We start from the raw sequence: 23,384 nt of genomic DNA on the forward strand, positions 1-23,384 counted from the left end.
TCAGAGTCACAAGCTTTCGTATGGAGACCCTGCGATCAGTCATAGTGGCAGTGCGCCAGGGAGAGTATTTGACAGCCTTGGATCTCACTGAGGCCTATTTGCATATTCCTATTCGTCCAGCTCACCACAAAGTTTTGCGTTTTGCGATTCTAGGTCAACATTACCAGTTTCGCACTCTGCCCTTTGGTCTAACGACAGCTCCACACACTTTTACCAAAGTTATGGTCGTGGTGGCCGCGGCCCTCAGAAAAGAAGGGATTCTCGTTCATCAATACCTGGACGACTGGTTAATCAGAGCGAAGTCTTATCAGGAGAGTTGTCGCGTCACAGGCCGGGTGATGGCGTTCTTGCAGTCCCTAGGTTGGGTGGTAAATGTAGCCAAGAGTCGGTTAGTTCCATCCCAGTCTCTGGAATATTTGGACGTCACCTTCGACATGGCACGGGGCCAAGTCTTTCTGCCGCAGGTCAGGATTCTAAAGCTCCGGTCTCAGATACGGGGTTTACTTCAGCAACAGTGTCCGTGTGCTTGAGATTATCTTCAGATTCTCGGTTCCATGGCAGCCACTATAGAGGTAGTGCCCTGAGCCAGGGTTCATATGAGGCCTCTTCAGTGGTCCCTTCTATCCCGGTGGTCCTCTCAGAGGGATTCGCTTCTGATGCGATTGCTTCTCCGCAACCGAGAACGCAGCTCTCTATTTTGGTGGCTACGGATAAAAAATCTCACTGTAGGAATGCCTTTGGAATCTCGGTGGATACTGTTAATGACTGATGCCAGTCTCCGAGGCTGGGGAGCTCATTGCCTAGGCAGATGGACCCAGGGTCTCTGGTCTCAACTGGAAGCAGTTCAATCAATCAACTTTTTGGAGACCAGGGCGATCCGGTTAGCTCTGCAGCACTTCAGTTATTTCCTGGTAGGCAAAGCGGTGCGAGTTCTTTCGGACAACGCCTCGGCAGTGGCCTATACCAACCGCCAGGGCGGAACGAGATGCCATCTCTTGTGTCGGGAGGCGGAGAGTCTCCTCGCGTGGGCGGAGGTTCACCTCACGGCCATTGCAGCATCGCATGTAGCAAGAGTGGAGAATGTTCAAGCCGACTTTCTCAGTCGCCACACTCTCGATCCAGGAGAATGGGCTCTCAGCGCTCAAGCGTTTCAGTTGATAGTGGAGCACTGGGGCACTCCAGTTCTAGATCTTTTCGCCACCATTCTCAACTCAAAAGTCCCTCAATTCTTCAGTCGCCGAAGGGATGCAAGAGCGGCAGGGGTAGACGCTCTGTTGCAGCAGTGGCCCTCCGACCTTCTTTATACGTTTCCTCCTTGGCCGCTAATAGGTCGTTTCCTACAGAGGATCGAGGAACACGGAGGACCGGTAATTTTGGTGGCACCAGACTGGCCTCGACGTCCTTGGTACGCGGATCTGCAACGTCTGTCGGTTGAGTCTCCTCTTCGGCTTCCAGTTCACAAGACTGTGCTGGTACAAGGGCCAGTTTCACATCCAGACCCGGCTCGATTTTGTCTTACGGCTTGGCTCTTGAACGAGCCTGTTTAGCTAAGCGGGGTTTTTCAGCGCCAGTGATTTCCACCATGCTTTGGTCTCGTCAGCGCTCCACTTCTCTAAACTATATTCGCACTTGGAGCATTTTTGAGGCTTGGTGTGCAGAGGCTGGCATTCTTCCTTTTTGGGCATCCGTGCCTCAGATGTTAGATTTTCTACAGCGAGGTTTTGATAAGGGGCTGTCTCTTTCTTCTCTTAAGGTGCAAGCGGCAGCTCTTTCCTGTTTCAGAGGTCGAATTCGGGGTAAATCTTTGGCCAGTCTTTCTGATGTGGCCCGTTTTTTGAAGGGAGTCAGCCTTCTTCGCCCTCCAGTACGATCAGTCTTTCCATCTTGGGATCTTAATTTGGTGCTTTCAAGTCTAACAAAATCACCATTTGAACCATTACAAGCATGTTCTTTGAAGGATTTGACGCTTAAGACAGTGTTTTTGGTGGCTATTGAGTCAGCTAGGAGGGTCTCTGAGTTGCAAGCTTTTTCCTGTAGATCTCCATTTCTAGAATTTTCTAAGGAGCAAGTGGTACTTCATCCTGTTCCTTCCTTTTTACCTAAGGTGTTATCTCAGTTTCATCTGACCCAGTCCGGGTTTCTTCCTGTTCTGGGATCGGCCTCAGGGACGCAGGAGCAGAGACGGTTGCATACTCTGGATGTTAAGAGAGTGCTTAAATGATACCTCGCGGTTACTGAGGTTTTTTGTCGCACGGACCGTCTTTTTCTGCTGTTGGCCGGTCACCGTAAGGGGTTGGCGGCTTCTAAGCCCACGTTGTCAAGGTGGATTAAAGAACTGATAGCGTCGGCCTACCTTTTGGCAGGTAAAGCAGTCCCGGAATCTGTTAAAGCTCATTCGACTAGAGGGCAAGCAGCATCCTGGGCCGAGTCTTCCTTGGTACCGCCAGCGGAGATTTGTGAGGCAGCGACTTGGTCCTCTCTCCATTCATTTTCTAAACATTACAGACTTGATTTTCAGTGTCTGCAGGAGGCGGTCTTTGCTTCGCAGGTACTTACGGCGGGTTTGTTGGGGTCCCTCCCGTAGGACTACTGCTTTGTTACGTCCCATCAGTCCAATCCTAGGCCGGTCCGGAGGGATGCTAAGGAAGGAGAAATTAGACCTTACCTGCTAATTTGCTTTCCTTTAATCCCTCCGGACCGGCCCAGGCCCCTCCTGTGTTATATCTTTCTGTCTATGTTTGTATGTTCAATTGTTTGCAGAGATGTGTTAAATTGTTTGCAGAGCTGTTTTTTGCTAGTTGGAAAAAACCCCCCAGATATTCTGCTTAAGGCCATACCGCTGCTCTAGTAAGGGTGGTCAATGAGCTATTACAGTTAGGCCATACTCTGGAAAGGGTTCTCGGTGAGCCATTATGGTAGGGCCATACCGCTGCTCTGGTGAGAGTTGTCGGTGAGCCCTTGTTTGAGCACGTTTTCAATAGTGCTTCCTGGTTGCTTGAATTCCTTGGGGCACAGCCTGTCTTTTTCTTTTTTCTACTTTGTTATTCAAATACTGAGGCTAGGGTCACATGACCAGGGCTCTTATTGGCTCGCTAGAGTCAGAGTTTTTTCTCAGTCTCCACTTGCTGGAAGGCGTGCACAACCCATCAGTCCAATCCTGGGCCGGTCCGGAGGGATTAAAGGAAAGCAAATTAGCAGGTAAGGTCTAATTTCTCTTTCATTTGTAGTTTGCCTATTGCTTTATTAAGCAGTTCATAATTATGCACACTTAGTAAATCAGCATACCAAATGAACATTAACTATATTTGTAATTGTTTTTATATTTGTTTCAACAGTTTTATTGAGAAATTAACACTTCCATAAAACTTGGCTTTTATCTGAATAAATAACACATCATTGTCATATCAATATATCCATAGCCCCTGCCATCTTTGCTTTTCTCATTTTCTCCCACCCTCCCCTCCCACCCTTGCATCCAATAAGTTGGTATTCGTGGTATCGATAAGCAGTAACATAAAATGATGATTTCAAATACAAACATATCTTCCATGTTATCTTCCTATTATATTATTCCCCCTCCCCATCCGAACAGATCTCGTACATTCTCTCATTATCTCCCCCTCCTTCCCTTTCCAAATTGTTACATACATAGTTATCCACTACAGTTATCTTAATTATTGTTACAGAGTATTGAGAATAAGACTTCTCCCTCTCTGGGTCATCCCATCCAAATTGTTTTTATATTTAAAATGCATCTATTTAGTATAGCGAAGGAACATAAGAATTTCATTTGTACAGCTACACTATGGGACAGAAGGCACTAAGTCACTTGGTTTTCATAGCAGTGTGCCTGGTCCCCCACCCCAATTAATTTATTTAGCTTTAGCTCTCTCCTTTTAGTTGTAGCTCAAGGCGCATTATATTCATGTACAGTAGGAATTTCCTTGTCCATGGAGGGCTTACAGTTTATATCTGAGGCAATGGATGGTTAAGTGACTCGCTCAAAGTCATAAAGAGCAACAGTGTGATTTCTTTGATTCTCAGCCTCTGCTCTAACCATTAGGCTACTCCTCTAATGATCATGAAATGCAAACTTACAGTAGTCAGTCACGTTGGTAATATTTCAGCATAACTGACTCTTCTGGTGGTTGTGTATGATTGTTGTAGGCTAGAATATGCTTACTCCACCAGAATTCTCTACAAGATGCCATTATCACCTGAGTACATACCTATGCACAAAGTTCTGCCAGTGCATTTGTCTTGTCTTACCCTGCAGTACTGACTTACAGCTGTCACTGTACATCAGAACTGTCCTGCTAAATTTTAACAATTGTATCTGTTTTCTTTCATGTTCTTAGATCCCTCCCGGTGTTCAGTCTGATCAAAGAATTTGTTTGAGTGGGAAAGGCATCCCTAGAGTAAATAGCTATGGTTATGGAGACCACTATATCCACATAAAAATCCGTGTGCCTAAGTAAGTACAAACTAAAGAATTTGAGCTTCAGGATAGATATTTTGTTAGTGTGTAAACTTGGATTGTAGTATGTCATGATGGCCACCAGCTCATTAGACACCTTTTCCTACTTGTTCATGAATGTCTGGTGGGCAGTAGACAACAGCCTTGGGAAAAAAAGTGGTACCAACTTTCTTGGTTTGCATGACTCTAGACCAAGCTATTGAAACTACAAATATTTCTCCACATACATACACATGTTAATTATCTGGTTAAGTGATGTGACTTCTATTTTTAAGGGCTGCTGTTCTTCATAAAATCAGTATGTGGGTAAACTACAGGGCATTCAGTTGATTGATTGTGTCTGTCTTGGGTCAGCAGGTTGGTTTCAAAGTTAAATGGAAAATGTATATTTATATCACGTTTCAGAATAGACAGAATCATTCCTGCCCTCAGCAGCAGAAACATTTTAAGGCATATCAGTATTCATGAGCATTTCAGATTTTCCGTCTGAGCAAATAGCTTTCCCTGTCCATTTTCAGGACTTTGTCCTTCTACTATCCTGCAAGAAAAGTTGCATAATGCATTTTACAAATGTTTGTATTTGCACACTTTTTCTACTGGGAAATTTTTCCCTTCTAAATAAACCTTTGGGCAAATAATGTGCGATTTCAAAATTGTGTAGAGAATCCAACTTGCAGGTATTTGTGCTTCTTTTCACACTTGTTTTGCCTGAAGCTTAAATGTGGCCATGTAGTGTTGAATGTAGTTGCAAAAACCACAAAAAGGCAGTATATCAAGTCCCATCCCCCCCCCCCCCCCCCTGTTCTCTCTTCTCCACTTCATATTCCTATCCTACATCCAGGGCTGAGCAGAGCGAGGCCACCTGCAAGTCAGCCTGGGAGCTTGAGGCCTTCAAACTACAGAAAGCTGCTTTTTCTGGCTATGTTTGGTTACCTTAGAGATTTCTTTTTTCTTTGCAGAATATACAAGTTCATAATCCCTCCATTTTATACTTTCTGCTGTTCATGAGATTTCTGCTTTTTATGCTCTGCTGTCTAGAAAGAACCCATAGTGCTGTAAAGTACTACTACTAAGTACATAAATATCTAGGGATGCCATTTTATTTAAATTGTCTGAGTTAGGAGAGCTGGACAGCATAGAAAATGTCTTTAAAGTGTAGAGAGAGCCAGCACAATTAGACTAGTAACAGCACAGTGCAAGTTCCTAGCACCTACTTCTAATGCTGGGCCTTGGGGGTTCTATAAAAGCAATAAATATGTTTGTATGTGTACTTCCTTGGGAGGGTGTGCTATCTGTTGCATAATGGTGATGTCTTCTGTTTGGTTGTTGTGGTTGTCTGGATCTTGCCACGTCTGAGTTAAGTAGAGCTGACATTTCAGCCATCGTGCTGTGGCTTGGCTGAAATGTTGGTTCCACTTACACAGAGGCAGCAAGATCCAGACAACTGCAACAATCATGATGACAGCTGTGGAAACTTAATAAAATCTACTGTCTAGCTTAGGAGCACATTTTTGTTTTGGATTTCTGAGGGGAGAATTGTCCACATGTCGACTGAAGGATTGTGGCTGTGGTGGATGGGAAAGGGAATAATATGGTGAAAAGGCATTCCATTCATTTCCCAATTAATTTGTTAGTGAAAGGTTCCCAGTGATTTCAGGGGAAAAGAGAAAGCACTGTAGGCTGTCTTGGAAAGAGAAGATGGTACTTAAATGCACATGGATGCTGTCTGTAGACCTCCATTTCACTTGGAGGAGCTAGACATAGATGTCCATAAAGTGGGTGTGAGCAGGAGGTGCTGTTGCTAGGTGATTTCAGCCTACCGGATGCAGACTGGAGCATCCCATCTGCAGAGTCATAATGCAGAGGGATCTTGGATGCCTTTCAAGGATCTCTATTCAGGCAAATGGTGATTGAACTCAGGAGAAGAAGGGGTGTTGCTGTGTCTAGTGGCAACAAATGGAGAGTATGCCTGATATTCATATCGCGGGAGGCTGTATAGCTGCACCCAGATGTTCATTGCCATGCTATTTCCAGTGACCGGCATTGAATATCCTTTTTTTTTTTTTTGACCAGCTCAAACTTAACTGGCCAGCACTGAATATTTATTTATTTATTTATTTATTTCAGTACATTTATACCCCGCCTTTTGCCACAGTGTTGCGGCCCCAAAGCGGCTTACAATGAACTTATTAAAAATAAATAAAAACAAATACAGTGCAGTTACATTTTAGTGAATTAGAGTGGGAAAACAGGGAAGGAAGGGAAAAAAGAAAGGGAGACAGAGATGACCGACGGAAGTCCAGCAAACTGATCCCCATTCCGGACTGCTGCAGGGCCCAGGTGTTACAGATGAAGCTGGAGACAGGCAACCAAAAAGCTGTTCCTGGTCGGTTGAATAGCACTGAATATTGGCCAGAGTGTGTATAGTGTCCAGAGAGGGGACCACTTGAGTAGCAGTGATCATCATATGGTATGGTTTGATTTTAAAAACCAAACCAGTGTCTAGATGCATCGAGCTCAAAGTATTGGACTTCAAATTCTGACTTCAACAGAATGAGACAATACCTGAAAGAGTAGCTAGCAGGATGGGAGGAAATGAGAAGTGGAAGGACTATGGCCCAAATTGAAAGCTATAAAAAAAAAAGCAATGGATAAGAAGCTAAATAAAGGAAAATGAAACCTTCATGGTTTTTCAGGGAGGTGGCTGACAAATTAAGGTTTTAAAAGCTGATATTGACAAAGTAGAAAGGATAATAAAAGGAAGATTATAGAATAGAATATTGGGTAAAGCTAAGACAAAAAGTGAATCAAGACAGGAAGAGCAAGGGCAGAAGAAACAATGGCCAAAGATGTAAAATGAAGTGACAAGACTTTCTTCAGGTATGTCCAGGAATGAGGAAGGCCATAAGTGGAATGGTGATGATGACTGGATACATGGAGAATGCTGAAGAGAAAAGCAGAAATGTTAAATACTTCTATTCAGTATTCACTGAAGAAAAACCTGGAGAGGGGCCATGGATAGCCAAGAAAAGTACATATCAAAATGAAAGACGTAGCAGTTTTCACAGAAAGTGTGTTTGTGAAGAAGTTGTAGGGCTGAAAGTGAACAAAGCCATGGGAATAGATGGAATAAATGGCAGGATACTAAGACAGTTCAGAAGTTACTACTACTACTACTATTTAGCATTTCTATAGCGCTACAAGGCGTAAGCAGCGCTGCACAAACATAGAAGAAAGACAGTCCCTGCTCAAAGAGTTTACAATCTAATAGACAAAAAATAAAGTAATCAAATCAATTAATGTTGACGGGAAGGAAGAGAGGAGGGTAGGTGGAGGCGAGTGGTTACAAGTTGTTACGAGTCAAAAGCAATGTTAAAGAGGTGGGCTTTCAGTCTAGATTTAAAGGTGGCCAAGGATGGGGCAAGACGTAGGGGCTCAGGAAGTTTATTCCAGGCGTAGGGTGCAGCGAGACAGAAGGCGCGAAGTCTGGAGTTGGCAGTAGTGGAGAAGGGAACAGATAAGAAGGATTTATCCATGGAGCGGAGTGCACGGGAAGGGGTGTAGAGAAGGACGAGTGTGGAGAGATACTGGGGAGCAGCAGAGTGAGTACATTTATAGGTTAGTAGAAGAAGTTTGAACAGGATGCGAAAACGGATAGGGAGCCAGTGAAGAGACTTGAGGAGAGGGGTCGTATGAGTAAAGCGACCCTGGCGGAAGACGAGACGGGCAGCAGAGTTTTGAACCGACTGGAGAGGGGAGAGGTGACTAAGTGGGAGGCCAGCAAGAAGCAGATTGTAGTAGTCTAAACGAAAGGTGACAAGGGTGTGGATAAGGATTTTGGTAGAGTGCTCGGAAAGAAAGGGGCGGATTTTACGGATGTTGTAAAGAAAGAAACACACACCCACAGAAGGTGAGCTCTCCACAGGAAAACCAACGATAGGCAAAACACACAGTGGATCCAAAAAAAGTCCTCTCACAATGAGTGTCTTCCTGAACAAGGTCTTTATTAACAGTAGCAGAATTGACCCGACACGTGACGTGTTTCGGCCGTGAGGCCTGCGTCAGGGGTCTATAAAATAATATACATAGAAATGCATAAAAATACAAATGCAATTAAAAACATAAATAAAGAAACATGAACATACAAATAACATTTTTTCTCCGAGGACAAGCAGGCTGCTTGTTCTCACTGATGGGTGACGTCCACGGCAGCCCCTCCAATCGGAAACTTCACTAGCAAAGTCCTTTGCTAGCCCTCGCGCGCCCGCGCGCACCGCGCATGCGCGGCCGTCTTCCCGCCCGAAACCGGCTCGAGCCGGCCAGTCCAGTCTTCTTTTGTCCGCACTCGGTACGGTCGTGTTTTCGCCGTGTCGAGCCCCGGAAAGTCGACCTCGCGCGTCCAATTTGTTTTGAACGTGTTTTTTTCCTTCGGGAAAGCTTTGTCCTAGTCGGGAAGTGCTCCGGAAACCCCCCGCCGGGTTTCGTGTAAATCCTCCCCGTACTTCCAGCTTTTTTGCCCCGGTAAGTTTTCTTTCGTCGTCGGGGTAGGCCTCTTTTCGGCCTCGGTCGAGATTTTTTTCTCCCTCTAAATTTGGTGCTTCAAATTTCGCCATTTCGGCTTTTGATTTCGCCGGCGTGATTTTTCCGCCCATGACATCGAAGCCTTCCAGCGGCTTCAAGAAGTGCACCCAGTGCGCCCGGGTTATCTCGCTCACTGATCGACACTCGTCGTGTCTTCAGTGTCTGGGGGCCGAGCACCGCCCTCAGAACTGCAGTCTGTGTTCCCTGCTTCAAAGGCGGACTCAGGTAGCGAGACTAGCCCAGTGGAACGTGTTGTTCTCGGGCTCTTCGTCGGCATCGGCACCGGGATCTTCGAGTGCATCGACGTCGTCAGCGTCCAGACCATCTTCCTCGGCCGCCCCTGCATCGAGTGCATCGAGGCATCGGGCCTCTGCATCGGCGCCGAGACATCGGATAGCTGCATCGACGTCGGTGGTACCAGGACCTCGTCTGCTGATGTCGTCGGACGGTGGTGCATCGGGTGGAGTGCAGGTGAGGGCTGTCCATTCCCCTGCTGGTGGCGGTGAGCCCTCGGGTGGGTCTCCGCCTACCCTGAGGGCTCCTGCGGTACAGCCCCCCCGAGATCGACCTTCTTCAGTCTCGGCCCCGAGGAAGCGACGGATGGATTCGACGTCCTCCTCGTCGGTGCCGGGGAGCTCCGGTGACATGCTTCGGAAGAAATCGAAGAAGCATCGACACCGGTCTCCTCCCCGTGTCGGCACCGAGAGCTCTGGGTCGCCGAGGGATTCGGCACCCAGCAGGCATCGGCACCGAGAGGACCGCTCACCCTCTGTTCAGGAGGTGTCGATGCGCTCCGCTCTGGACAGCCCGGAACAGCCTCCACGCCCGGAACAGGTACTGACGTCGACGCCTGCATCGACCTCTCAGCCTTTCTCTGCAGCCGCTCTAAACGAGAGCCTCCGGGCCGTTCTCCCAGAGATTCTGGGAGAGCTGTTGCGCCCTACCCCTCCGGTACCGGCGGTGCTTGCGCCACCGGTACCGTCGAGCGTGGCGCCGGCTGGCCCATCGCCCAGGTTGAGGTCCCCGACGACCGCGGCCACCTCCCAGGAAGGCTCCCCGACTACGTCGGCGGAGGGAGCTTCGCCGATGCGGGCGAGGGAGTCTACCTCTCGACGCCCCCATCGTGGACGGGGTTCCACGGAGTCGAGCAGGGCGAGGTTGCAGACACAGGTCCGTGAACTTGTGTCTGACACCGAGGGTGAGGCCTCGTGGGAGGAGGAGGAGGATCCCAGATATTTCTCTGACGAGGAGTCTGAGGGTCTTCCGTCTGATCCCACTCCCTCTCCTGAGGGACAGCTTTCTCCTCCCGAGAGTCTGTCTTTTGCCTCCTTTGTCCGGGAGATGTCTACGGCCATCCCCTTCCCGGTGGTTGTGGAGGACGAGCCCAGGGCTGAAATGTTTGAGCTCCTGGACTATCCTTCTCCACCTAAGGAAGCGTCCACTGTTCCCTTGCACCATGTCCTGAAGAAGACATTGCTTGCGAACTGGACCAAGCCATTAACTAATCCCCACATTCCCAAGAAGATCGAGTCCCAGTACCGGATCCATGGGGACCCAGAGCTGATGCGCACTCAGTTGCCTCATGACTCTGGAGTTGTGGATTTGGCCCTAAAGAAGGCTAAGAGTTCTAGGGAACATGCTTCGGCGCCCCCGGGCAAGGACGCTAGAACCTTAGACTCCTTTGGGAGGAAGGCCTACCATTCCTCTATGCTCGTGTCCAAGATCCAGTCTTACCAGCTCTACACGAGCATACACATGCGGAATAATGTGCGGCAGTTGGCGGGCTTGGTTGATGCTCTTCCCCCTGAGCAAGCCAAGCCTTTTCAGGAGGTGGTCAGGCAGCTGAAGGCGTGCAGAAAATTCCTGGCCAGAGGAGTTTATGACACTTTTGATGTTGCGTCCAGGGCCGCTGCTCAAGGTGTGGTGATGCGCAGGCTCTCATGGCTGCGTGCCGCCGACCTGGAGAATAGAATCCAGCAGCGGATTGCGGACTCGCCTTGCCGTGCGGATAACATTTTTGGCGAAAAAGTCGAGCAGGTGGTAGAGTCTCTCCACCAGCGGGACACCGCATTCGACAAGTTCGCCCGCCGGCAGCCTTCAGCTTCTACCTCTACAGGTAGACGATTTTTCGGGGGAAGGAAGACTGTTCCCTATACTTCTGGCAAGCGTAGGTACAATCCTCCTTCCCGACAGCCTGCGGCCCAGGCTAAGCCCCAGCGCGCTCGCTCTCGTCAGCAGCGTGCGAATCAGCAAGGCCCCGCGGCTCCCCAGCAAAAGCAAGGGGCGAGCTTTTGACTGGCTCCAGCAGAGCATAGCCGACATCCAAGTGTCAGTGCCGGGCGACCTGCCTGTCGGAGGGAGGTTGAAAGCTTTTCACCAAAGGTGGCCTCTCATAACCTCCGATCAGTGGGTTCTCCAAATAGTCCGGCAAGGATACACCCTCAATTTGGCCTCACAACCTCCAAATTGTCCACCGGGAGCTCAGTCCTACAGCTTCCAGCACAAGCAGGTACTTGCAGAGGAACTCTCCGCCCTTCTCAGCGCCAATGCGGTCGAGCCCGTGCCATCCGGGCAAGAAGGGCTGGGGTTCTATTCCAGGTACTTCCTTGTGGAAAAGAAAACAGGGGGGATGCGTCCCATCCTAGACCTAAGGGCCCTGAACAAATATCTCGTAAAAGAAAAGTTCAGGATGCTTTCCCTGGGCACCCTTCTCCCCATGATTCAGCAAAACGATTGGCTATGCTCTCTGGACTTGAAGGATGCCTACACACACATCCCGATACTGCCAGCTCACAGACAGTATCTGCGATTTCAGCTGGGCACACGCCACTTCCAGTACTGTGTGCTACCCTTTGGGCTCGCCTCTGCGCCCAGGGTGTTCACAAAGTGCCTAGCTGTGGTAGCAGCGGCGCTTCGCAGGCTGGGGGTGCACGTGTTCCCATATCTCGACGATTGGCTGGTGAAGAACACATCCGAGGCAGGAGCCCTGCAGTCCATGCAGATGACTATTCGCCTCCTGGAGCTACTGGGGTTTGTGATAAATTACCCAAAGTCCCATCTTCTCCCAGTGCAGAAACTCGAATTCATCGGAGCCCTGCTGGATTCTCGGACGGCTCGCGCCTATCTCCCAGAGGCGAGGGCCAACAACTTGTTGTCCCTCGTCTCGCGGGTGCGAGCGTCCCAGCAGATCACAGCTCGGCAGATGTTGAGATTGCTGGGCCACATGGCTTCCACAGTTCATGTGACTCCCATGGCCCGCCTTCACATGAGATCTGCTCAATGGACCCTAGCCTCCCAGTGGTATCAGGCCGCCGGGGGTCTAGAGGACGTGATCCACCTGTCCACGAGTTTTCTCGAATCCCTGTATTGGTGGACGATTTGCTCCAATTTGACTCTGGGACGTCCCTTCCAAATTCCTCAGCCTCAAAAAGTGCTGACCACGGATGCGTCTCTCCTGGGATGGGGAGCTCATGTCGATGGGCTTCACACCCAAGGAAGGTGGTCCCTCCAAGAAAGCGATCTACAGATCAATCTTCTGGAGTTGCGAGCGATCTGGAACGCTCTGAAGGCTTTCAGAGATCGGCTGTCCCACCAAATTATCCAAATTCAGACAGACAATCAGGTTGCCATGTACTATGTCAACAAGCAGGGGGGCACCGGATCTCGCCCCCTGTGTCAGGAAGCCGTCAGCATGTGGCTCTGGGCTCGCCGTCAAGGCATGGTGCTCCAAGCCACATATCTGGCAGGCGTAAACAACAGTCTGGCCGACAGGTTGAGCAGGATTATGCAACCTCACGAGTGGTCGCTCAATTCCCGTGTGGTGCGACAGATCTTCCAGGCGTGGGGCACCCCCCTGGTGGATCTCTTCGCATCTCAAGTGAACCACAAGGTCCCTCAGTTCTGTTCCAGGCTTCAGGCCCACGGCAGACTGGCGTCGGATGCCTTCCTCCTGGATTGGGGGGAAGGTCTGCTGTATGCTTATCCTCCCATTCCTCTGGTGGGGAAGACTTTGTTGAAACTCAAGCAAGACCGAGGCACCATGATTCTGATTGCTCCCTTTTGGCCGCGTCAGATCTGGTTCCCTCTTCTTCTGGAGTTATCCTCCGAAGAACCGTGGAGATTGGAGTGTTTTCCGACCCTCATCACGCAGGACGAAGGGGCTCTTCTGCATCCCAACCTCCAGTCCCTGGCTCTCACGGCCTGGATGTTGAGGGCGTAGACTTTGCCTCTTTGGGTCTGCCAGAGGGTGTCTCCCGCATCTTGCTTGCTTCCAGGAAAGACTCCACTAAGAGAAGTTACTTCTTTCATTGGAGGAGGTTTGCCGTCTGGTGTGACAGCAAGGCCCTAGATCCTCGCTCTTGTCCTACACAGACCCTGCTTGAATACCTTCTCCACTTGTCTGAGTCTGGTCTGAAGACCAACTCCGTAAGGGTTCACCTTAGTGCAATCAGTGCATACCATTACCAAGTGGAAGGTAAGCCGATCTCAGGACAGCCTTTAGTTGTTCGCTTCATGAGAGGTTTGCTTTTGTCAAAGCCCCCTGTCAAGCCTCCTACAGTGTCATGGGATCTCAATGTCGTTCTCACCCAGCTGATGAAACCTCCTTTCGAGCCACTGAATTCCTGCCATCCGAAGTACTTGACCTGGAAGGTCATTTTCTTGGTGGCAGTTACTTCAGCTCGTAGAGTCAGTGAGCTTCAGGCCCTGGTAGCCCAGGCCCCTTACACCAAATTTCATCACAACAGAGTAGTCCTCCGCACTCACCCTAAGTTTCTGCCAAAGGTTGTGTCGGAGTTCCATCTGAACCAGTCAATTGTCTTGCCAACATTCTTTCCCCGTCCTCATTCCTGCCCTGCTGAACGTCAGCTGCACACATTGGACTGCAAGAGAGCATTGGCCTTCTATCTGGAGCGGACACAGCCCCACAGATAGTCCGCCCAATTGTTTGTTTCTTTTGATCCCAACAAGAGGGGAGTGGCTGTAGGGAAACGCACCATATCCAATTGGCTAGCAGATTGCATTTCCTTCACTTACGCCCAGGCTGGGCTGGCTCTTGAGGGTCATGTCACGGCTCATAATGTTAGAGCCATGGCAGCGTCGGTAGCCCACTTGAAGTCAGCCACCATGGAGGAAATTTGCAAAGCTGCAACGTGGTCATCTGTCCACACATTCACATCTCATTACTGCCTGCAGCAGGATACCCGACGTGACAGTCGGTTCGGGCAGTCAGTTCTTCAGAACCTGTTTGGGCTTTAGGATCCAACTCCACCCCCCGAGGGCCCTGTTTGTTCTGTTCCAGGCTACACTCTCAGTTAGTTGGTAAATTTTTTAGGTCAATCTCAGTTATGTCCTCGCCGTTGCGAGGCCCAATTGACCAATGTTGTTGTTTTGAGTGAGCCTGGGGGCTAGGGATACCCCATCAGTGAGAACAAGCAGCCTGCTTGTCCTCGGAGAAAGCGAATGCTACATACCTGTAGAAGGTATTCTCCGAGGACAGCAGGCTGATTGTTCTCACAAACCCGCCCGCCTCCCCTTTGGAGTTGTGTCTTCCCTTGAAGTGTATTGTCTTGCTACATACTGGACTGGCCGGCTCGAGCCGGTTTCGGGCGGGAAGACGGCCGCGCATGCGCGGTGCGCGCGGGCGCGCGAGGGCTAGCAAAGGACTTTGCTAGTGAAGTTTCCGATTGGAGGGGCTGCCGTGGACGTCACCCATCAGTGAGAACAATCAGCCTGCTGTCCTCGGAGAATACCTTCTACAGGTATGTAGCATTCGCTTTATACATATTCAAACCATTAAAACATCAGAAATGAAAAATGAAAAGTGTGTATAATAAAAATGATAGGAATGTAAATATATGAATTTAAATCAATGAGGAATAAAATTATCCACATAGAGATAATGAGGACAGGGAATAAAATATAATGCACAACAATATATGATATCAAAATAGAGAACATACCTAGTGTTATCTGTAGAAAAAAGTGCCTTGTAGGTAAGATGAAAAAAATAGCACTAAAACTGCTAAAAGCGATATCTATAATAAATATGTAAAGCAATGAAATAAATAAATACATACTGTACATACAATCATATATAACAGAATAAAATAAAAGCAGGGCACAGAAGTATGAACAGGGATCTCAAAAAAGATTATACATAAGGTAATGGAAAATGATGAACACGTGTGTAGGAATAAAAATGAATGAATAATGGAAAATACTTTGAAAAATGAGAATAAGAATAAGGCCAGACTGTAGCAGAACGCCAAATAATCCAGCAAATGCCAAAGGCTATATAAATGCCTAAAGAAAGAAAATAAAACACAGAAAAAACTCAGAAAAAATACCAAATACTGCCCTTGTAATAGTAGAACAACAATAAGTGGCACTTGAAGTAGTGATAAAATATAAAGAAGAAAATAAAAATAAAATGTGTAGCATATACTAAAAAGGACCTATAAAGTCACGCCTTAAACTGCAAGAGAATGAAACGTGACGTAAAGGAACATCGCCTATATGACATGTACATAAACACTTGCGGATGTACGGTTAAATAATGAACCCCACAAAATGCTGAAAAAAGTACTGGTACATATAAGAACACCTGAGTTACATTAAACGATTCCGTAATCGCGAGTGATTCAAAACAAAAGTAAAAAGAGGTCTCGGCATCTAAAAACATAGCGCTGTGCCAGAAGTGATGATGACGTCACTCCCCTCGGTATGGATAAAAGACGAGGCAGATTTAAAACGAAAAAAATAAAAAGGATTAGGACAATTAAAGAAATGTAGATATGGAGCACACTATGAGCTACTGCAACAGACAGCATGGCTGTCGACACTAAGAAGTGATCGAGCCATGAGAGCGCCAAAAGAAAAATGCTGAGTTCTGGAAACAGCGCTTGTTTGTGTAAAGGCCCAATACAAAACTTTGTGTCTTCACAAAATCAGCACTGGTTTGTGTGAAGACATAATGCAAGCTGACTAAACAAGGGGAAACAAATGAAAGTACTCACCGTATACAAGAATGCGCTGTGCTGCTTTGTAATACGCAACTATTGGCAAAACGTAAAAAAGCCCGTGGTGGAGAGATTTATACCGGAAGCGAAAATGACATCACTTCCCCAGTAAGCAAAAAAAGCAAAAAATGCCGTTGCTAAGGTGATATGTCGCATACAGCTAGGGTCGGCACTTAATAGTATAAACCGATAAGAGCAACTACACTGCTCAGAGAAGTGGTCAAAAGATTAGGGCGCTTAATTCACTGCTAGTTAGAGCTGACCGCGATAAAACACAGGATTTGAATATATAAAAATAAAATGTGATCCAATATGATATTACAACTACGTATTAAAAAATAAAACTGATGATCAACATGAAAAACATGTAAACGTGTCAAGAATGTCCTATAAAAAAGAATGAGAGAGCCATCAACAGAAATAGAAAACGGGGGGAGCGGGGAGGTGGGTTTGGGGGGGAAAATGAGAAGCTCGGTTTTGGTCATATTTAATTTCGGGTGGTGTTGAGACATCCAGACAGCAATGTCAGACAAGCACGCTGAAACTTTGGTTTGGATGCAAGGTGAGATTTCAGGGTTAGAAAGGTAGATTTGGGAGTCATCAGCATAGAGATGGTAGGAAAAGCCATGGGATGAGATGGTTCATTAGAACCAAGGGAAGAAGTGTAGATAGAAAAGAGGAGGGGACCAAGAACAGAACCCTGAGGTACGCCGACAGGCAGAGGGATAGCAGTAGAAGAGGATCCACCAGAGTGAACACTAAAGGTGCGGAGGGAGAAGTAAGAAGAGAACCAGGAAAGGACAGAGCCCTGGAATCCAAGTGAGGACAGGGTATCGAGAAGTATGCTGTGATCAACAGTGTCAAAAGCAGCGGAAAGATCAAGAAGAATGAGGATGGAATATTGACCTCTGGATTTAGCCAGTAATAGGTCATTGGAGACTTTAGTAAGCGCAGTTTCGGTTGAGTGGAGAGGACGAAAACCAGATTGTAGTGGGTCAAGAATAGCATGTGAGGAGAGAAAATCAAGGCAGCGGTGGTGAACAGCATGCTCAAGTAATTTGGAGAGAAAAGGAAGGAGGGAGATGGGTCGGTAATTAGAGGGACAAGTAGGGTCGAGTGAAGGCTTCTTAAGGAGAGGTGTGACCACAGCATGTTTAAAGGCAGCAGGGACAGTCGCAGTGGAAAGTGAGAGGTTGAGAATGTGACAGATAAAAGGAATAAGAGCAGGAGAGATGGCATTAAGAAGGTGGGTGGGAATGGGATCAGAGGAACAGGTGGTACATTTTGAGGAAGAAAGGAGAAGTGTAGTTTCCTCAATAGTAACTTCAGGAAAGGAGGAAAGGGAATGAGGGGAAGGAGAGAGAGGGGAACGGACTAGTGGAGGGAGAGGTGGTGAGGTAGAGAAAGCAAGGTTTATCTTTTGAACCTTGTTGTGAAAGAATTCGGCAAGGGTCTGAGGAGATAATGAAGGGGGAGTTGGGGCACCTTGAGAAGAGAGTTCAATGTGGTGAAGAGAAGTCGAGGGTTAGAGCCAAGAGAGTTGGTCAGTTGAATATAATAATCCTGTTTGGCACGTAGAAGAGCAGATTGGAAGGAGGTCAGCATGAATTTAAAGTGTAAGAAATCAGCAAGGGCCCGAGATTTCCACCAGAGGCGTTCGGCGGAGCGGGTACAGGAATGTAGGTAGCGGATATTAGAAGTCAGCCAAGGTTGGGGTTTTGTATGCCATATAGGGCGGGTCATCAAAGGTGCAAGAGTGTCTAAGGCAGAGGATAGAGTATTGTTGTAAGAAGAAACAGCCTCGTTGACAGACGTGGATGGTGCCACAGTAGAGAGGAGGTTTGAAACATGGGAGGATAGAGATGAAGGGTCAATATCGTGAAGATTCCTAGATAAATTAGATAAGATAAGACGGGACTGGGAGGGAGGAGATTTAAGTGTGAAAGTTATAAGATGGTGATCAGAGAGGGGAAGATCAGAGGCAAGGAAACTAGAGGGTGAACATTTGGAGGAGATGAGATCAAGACAGTGACCATTTTGATGAGTAGGGGAAGTGGAGCATAGTTGGAGATTACAGGAGGACGTTAAAGCGAGTAACTTGGAAATATAAGAGTTGGAAGGATCATTAGCAGGAATATTAAAGTCACCAAGGATGAGAGAGGGGAGGAAGGATCATGGAAGAAGGCAAGCCAGGCATCAAAGTCACTGAGAAAGGATGAAAGGGACTTATCAGGGGACGATAAATGACCGCTATTCGAAGAGGCAGAGGAGAGAAAAGGCGGATAGAGTGGACTTCAAAGGAGGAAAAACAGTGAGATTGAGGTGGAAGAAGGGGTTGAAATCTGGAGGAGGGAGAGAGAAGTAATCCAACACCGCCCCCGCGACCAGCAGGGCGAAGAGTATGTGAAAATAGGTAACCGCCATGGCAGAGGGCTGCGACTGAAGCAGAGTCATCAGGGCAGAGCCAGGTCTCTGTTATGGCGAGCAGATGGAGGTGATGAGAGATAAAGAGGTCCTGGATATAGGGGAGTTTGTTACAGATAGAGCGGGCATTCCATAGGGCGCAAGAGAAGGGCAGAGAAGAGGAAGGGAGTAGAGAAATAGAGATGAGGTTAGAGAGGTTGCGGTGAGATCTGTAGAGTTGGGATAATAGTTGGTGAGGGGGGCCAGGATTGGGATTGATGTCACCGGCTGAGAGTAAGAGAAGGAGTAAAAGAGAGCGGAGGAGAGTAGCAGAGGTGTGGCCATGAAGGCGAGAGGTATTTAGGTGGAATGGGGAAGGCAAAATGGAGGGAAGAAAGAGACGGAGATTAAAAGCCAAGATGGAGGAAGAGGGTAGGAGAGAAGGTGAGGTGATGAAGTCAATGGATGGGCAGTGAGTTCCTGTAGCGGAGAGAGGTAGGGGGTGAGGGAAAAGATTAGGAAGGGACAGGGCTAGGAAAAGAATGTGAATAGGGGCCATAAACGACTGAGGTACTTTAGCAACTGGGAAGAAGATTAGATGTAAAGAGCGGAGGCCCTGAGTGGATCGGAGTGGACCAGCGTGTCATCCTGGAGAAGGCTGTAAGGATATGCAGATGAGCTGCAAGTCCTTCATAGCACCTAAAAGGCAGCCGGTGTTAGAGCTGGGCACCTCTCAGCTGAGGAAAGGCTTACCAGGGGTTAGGCCAAAGCCAGCATTCCTCCCCCTGAGGGTCGCCTGATCCTAGCCAAAAAGCACCTGGAAACTCTGTGCACTGGGAGCGAGGGCCCTGGGAAGATCGGGGTGGAACTGGAGTCACCCCGGATACAGCTGTGAGGAAATGCAGATGAGCTGCAAGTCCTTCACAGCACCTGAAAGGCAGCCGGTGGTAGAGCTGGGCACCTCTCAGCTGAGGAAAGGCTTACCAGGGGTTAGGCCAAAGCCAGCATTCCTCCCCCTGAGGATCGCCTGATCCTGAAGGATACCGCTATGATTGTACCACAGAAAAGGGTGTATGTGTGTAAAATAAATAAATACAGTGAAGTCAGATAAAGACCATGTGGCTATATCCAGTCCATCCATGCCATCTACCATCCCTTCCTGTCCCATAGAAATCCTTCGTACTTGTCCCAAACTTTATTGAATTCAGTTAGTTTTCATTTCCACTACCTCCATCAGAAGGCCATACCACTAATTCACCATCCTTTCCTTGAAGAAGTATTTTCTCACCTTACTCAAGCCCACTCTGGTAAACATGTAATCAGGACGTTTTTTTATGCATTTTGGAAGTGTCCAAAGGTAAATTATTTCTGGAGATTGGTGGTTTGTTATTTGGAAAAGCCTTTTTCGGCGGTGGACTTCCTTTTAAACTGTTTTGAGATTTTTAGGTTTAAACATTTTTATTGAGCCGGATAAATAGACGGGCATACGATGATAGAATTATCCATGTCATTCAAGGTTTTCCAAATAAAATGTCCCCCAATCCATTTGCAGGTACTTTCTGCAACATGAACTAGCACAAATCCAAACATATCAAATCTAATACCAAAAGAAGATAGTGCAAAGCCAAACAATGAAACTCCCTTCCCCTCCCTACCGGAGTCCCCCAAGTAAAAAGACTGAGAACAATGAAACAACTATCACCGGAGCAATAAAATAGTGAAGATACAAATAGAGGTAAGAAGACTAAAGCAAACAGTAGGATACTCCTAAACACAAATCCAATTAGATCATAACAAGTTGAAAACAAGGCTTCTCTCCTGAGGTGTCATGTGTTGAATGAAACTATTACAAATCATCAAAAATCATTTTTTTTCCTTCTGGGAAAGCCACTTGATCCCAGACTAGAAGTTGATGAACTTGATTCCTCCACCTCCAATAAACATGAGGGTCTGAGGACGTCCATGACTGCAAAATACATTTCCTATCAACTAAACACAACTTTTGAATTAAAAGGGTGTCTCCTTTTGAGTTACTCCTACCCACCCCAGTTTTGTTTAGCACCAAATGTTCAGGTGAATTAGAGAGAGCACAACCTGTGAGAATGGAAATGTAGCGGACAACGGCAGTCCAAAAATTACCAATTCTTGTACATGCCTAAAACGAATTTAAGAGAGTATTGTCTGAACTTAAACATTTACTGCACACCAGAGGATTGTATTCTACCTACTTTATACAGCTGCATTTTGGTAAAGTAAGCCCTGTGACATGAACAAAAATAACATTCCCTGAGGTCTGCATTAGAGAGAAGCTCAGGGACACCTTTAATATTGTTAATCATCACCCAGTTACCTAATCTGCGACCAAGGTCCCTTTTCCATCTGTGCTGTAGAGAAAGAGCTTTATGAATATCCGAGATAGTGAGCTTCCTTTCTGATACATTGTTGAAAAAGGCCCTGAATGTTGTTCCCACATGGAGGGCTAGTGAACTAAGATCTAGGGAGCTTACATAGTATCTTAATGGACTGTAAGCAAACTTATTGCCCCAACGCTCTCCTATACGCCGTTGTAAGTCTGTAAAAGCGAGTAATGATTCATCCTCATACAGAATATGTTATATATAAACATCATAATCCCCAACTGCTCCCAAACCACAAAGGCTGTATTATCAAGCCCTGGTGCAAAATTGATATTGCCCCTAATGGAGAGTAAATCAGTAGTGGTAGAGCACCCCTCTCAGTTGTTGAATTAAAAATGTCCATGCGTATCTCAAAGGACACAAAAGAACACTGTGGCCAACCTTATAGAGCAATTTCCTAACTGGGGTTTATAAAAGCAAAAAAAAAAAAAAAAAAATTGTAAGGAGCATAAAAGGACCCCTCAAGTCCAGCAGGGTATAACGTGATCCACCCAAAAGCCAATTCCTAATGTCTCAGTAAGCATGCATAATTATATAGTCGAGGATTAGTTAAGCCCAGCCCACCCTATCTCCAACTACCCAAAAGGAAAGTGAACTTAAGTTTAGGTTTTCACCTTGCTCATCAAAATTTCAAGAACAGTGAGTTGATGTTGCAGCAGATAGAGCCATCTAGGGAAGGTGATCGTGCAAATTAAATTAATTCTCCCTGCTAACGATATAGGTAGATCTTCCCAATCAGTTAATTGTTGCTCTGTAGATATAGTAGGTTTGTCACATTGAGATGATATAGGTCAGTAGTTGTGACCAATAAAGAATACCCAGATATTTAAAGGAACAGGGTGCCCATTGTAAAGGAAGGTCCCCCTCCAGTTCCACTTTATGAAGTCAGAGGGTGATAAATCTTCTGATTTTTGCACGTTCAGTCAAGAACCTGCATAGTCCCCATATTCCTTAATACGTTCTAACAATATAAGCAAGTAGGGAACATTGAGGGTCGTTTTGAGATTTTTTTTTAATATGCAGGGCAAGGGTGTGCATCTGCTTTTCCAAAAGGCCAGCTTAGTTGGGGGAAAAAAAGTTATCCTTGGGGTGTGAATGGACATGTACCTTCCTGCATTTTGGAGTTCATTTAATAGATTGCATAATCTAATGCTAATGGAATGAAATGGAGCTAGGTCCTCCCACAAACATTTTAAAAAAACAAATTCTACTCATATGGGAACTGTATAAAATGAGGAGGTCTCACCTAGAGAAAGATGGCCAAAAAATTTATTTTCTCTGTTACTATACACTAGAGGTGTGGTTCTCAATGAACTAACTCGAGTTCAGTTTCAAGGTTGAGTGAGGTTACCTAGAGGGATCTAGTCTTCTACTAAGGGGTGATGTAAGAAACAGATCATCCCTATTCTTTTTCTCTCTCTCTCTCTCTCCTCTCTCTCTCTCTCATGCTTAACAATGCAACCAGATCTAGTTTGTTTGCAGTAAACTGCTTCTCACACAAGAGGCACCTCCATTTTGCCTGAGTTATAGTAGACTTTAGGGGAGATAGAGGGATTTAGTGCGATTCATAAATAATCCACACAGTTCAGGTTCTTAATTCTTCATTTTCAATATTTTATATGTTTTACTTAGTAATTTATTGTTTAATAGGGGGGAAAGCAATGGGAGAGGGGAAGTGAACTGCAATGGTACGACTAAAAAGACTATTGCATATAAAATTAACATTTTCTATTATTCATTGAGTTTTGTACAAAGCTTTATTTTTTGAATTGTTTTCAATAAAAAAAGATTTACATCTAAATACAGTGCAATCCACTTAAGTGCAAGGGTCTGGGACCAAAGAAATACATGCAGTTAACCGGAGCGTGCACTTAACCGTTGTGACCCAAAGAAGCTTGACATCTGATAAACATATTACAGTACTGTTTATTATACGTACAGTATACAGTCTCGATTAACTGACGTTAGGCTTACTTGAAGTAATCAGTCATAGTCCTCCGTACACTATTGTGTCTGTGAGTTCCATAGACTTCGTCTGCCAGACGGTAAAAACTGTCATTGCACTGACATCCACTGGCCTCCAGATAGGCCTGCACGATGTTGAGACTCTCCAGCGCTCTTGCAAAAGTGACAGGAGGTTGTTGAATTTTGTCAGCATGTGCCTCACTGTTCATTTCATCATCAGTTTCATCATCAGCCGTTGCCTGCGTGTAGGCGCATATCTGGACATCAGTGCTGTCGTCAGCTGTTTGTAGATCGTAATAGCTACATAGTGATGAAACTCCTCTTCAGTAACACCGGCTGGGATGTCAATAGCCTGTTCATCGGACGCATTTGCACCAGCTGCATCTGTTTCGTCCCTTTCCACATCCTTAACAAAGCTTGCCCGCTTATAGCAGTTCACAATGGTTGCCTGTGTAACATGATTCCAGGCTTCTTTCTGCATATGTAGGGAATCCAACAGTGATAGATTACGAACCAGTTCAA

The 23,384-nt window shown here is 46.6% G+C and overlaps 1 protein-coding gene across 3 annotated transcripts in view; it reads left to right on the forward strand.

The window, feature by feature from the left end:
* DNAJA3 (DnaJ heat shock protein family (Hsp40) member A3) overlaps nucleotides 1–23,384 on the forward strand; it is a 197,092-nt gene that overhangs the window by 93,242 nt on the left and 80,466 nt on the right. For all 3 annotated transcript variants that reach the window (XM_030212294.1, XM_030212295.1, XM_030212296.1), the window contains exon 9: nucleotides 4,359–4,474. In XM_030212294.1, the coding sequence (XP_030068154.1) occupies nucleotides 4,359–4,474 (116 nt within the window). The remainder of the gene's footprint in view (nucleotides 1–4,358; nucleotides 4,475–23,384) is intronic.

This window comes from Microcaecilia unicolor, chromosome 8 (assembly GCF_901765095.1).
Source record: "Microcaecilia unicolor chromosome 8, aMicUni1.1, whole genome shotgun sequence".
In the NCBI taxonomy this organism is placed as follows: Eukaryota; Metazoa; Chordata; class Amphibia; order Gymnophiona; family Siphonopidae; genus Microcaecilia; species Microcaecilia unicolor.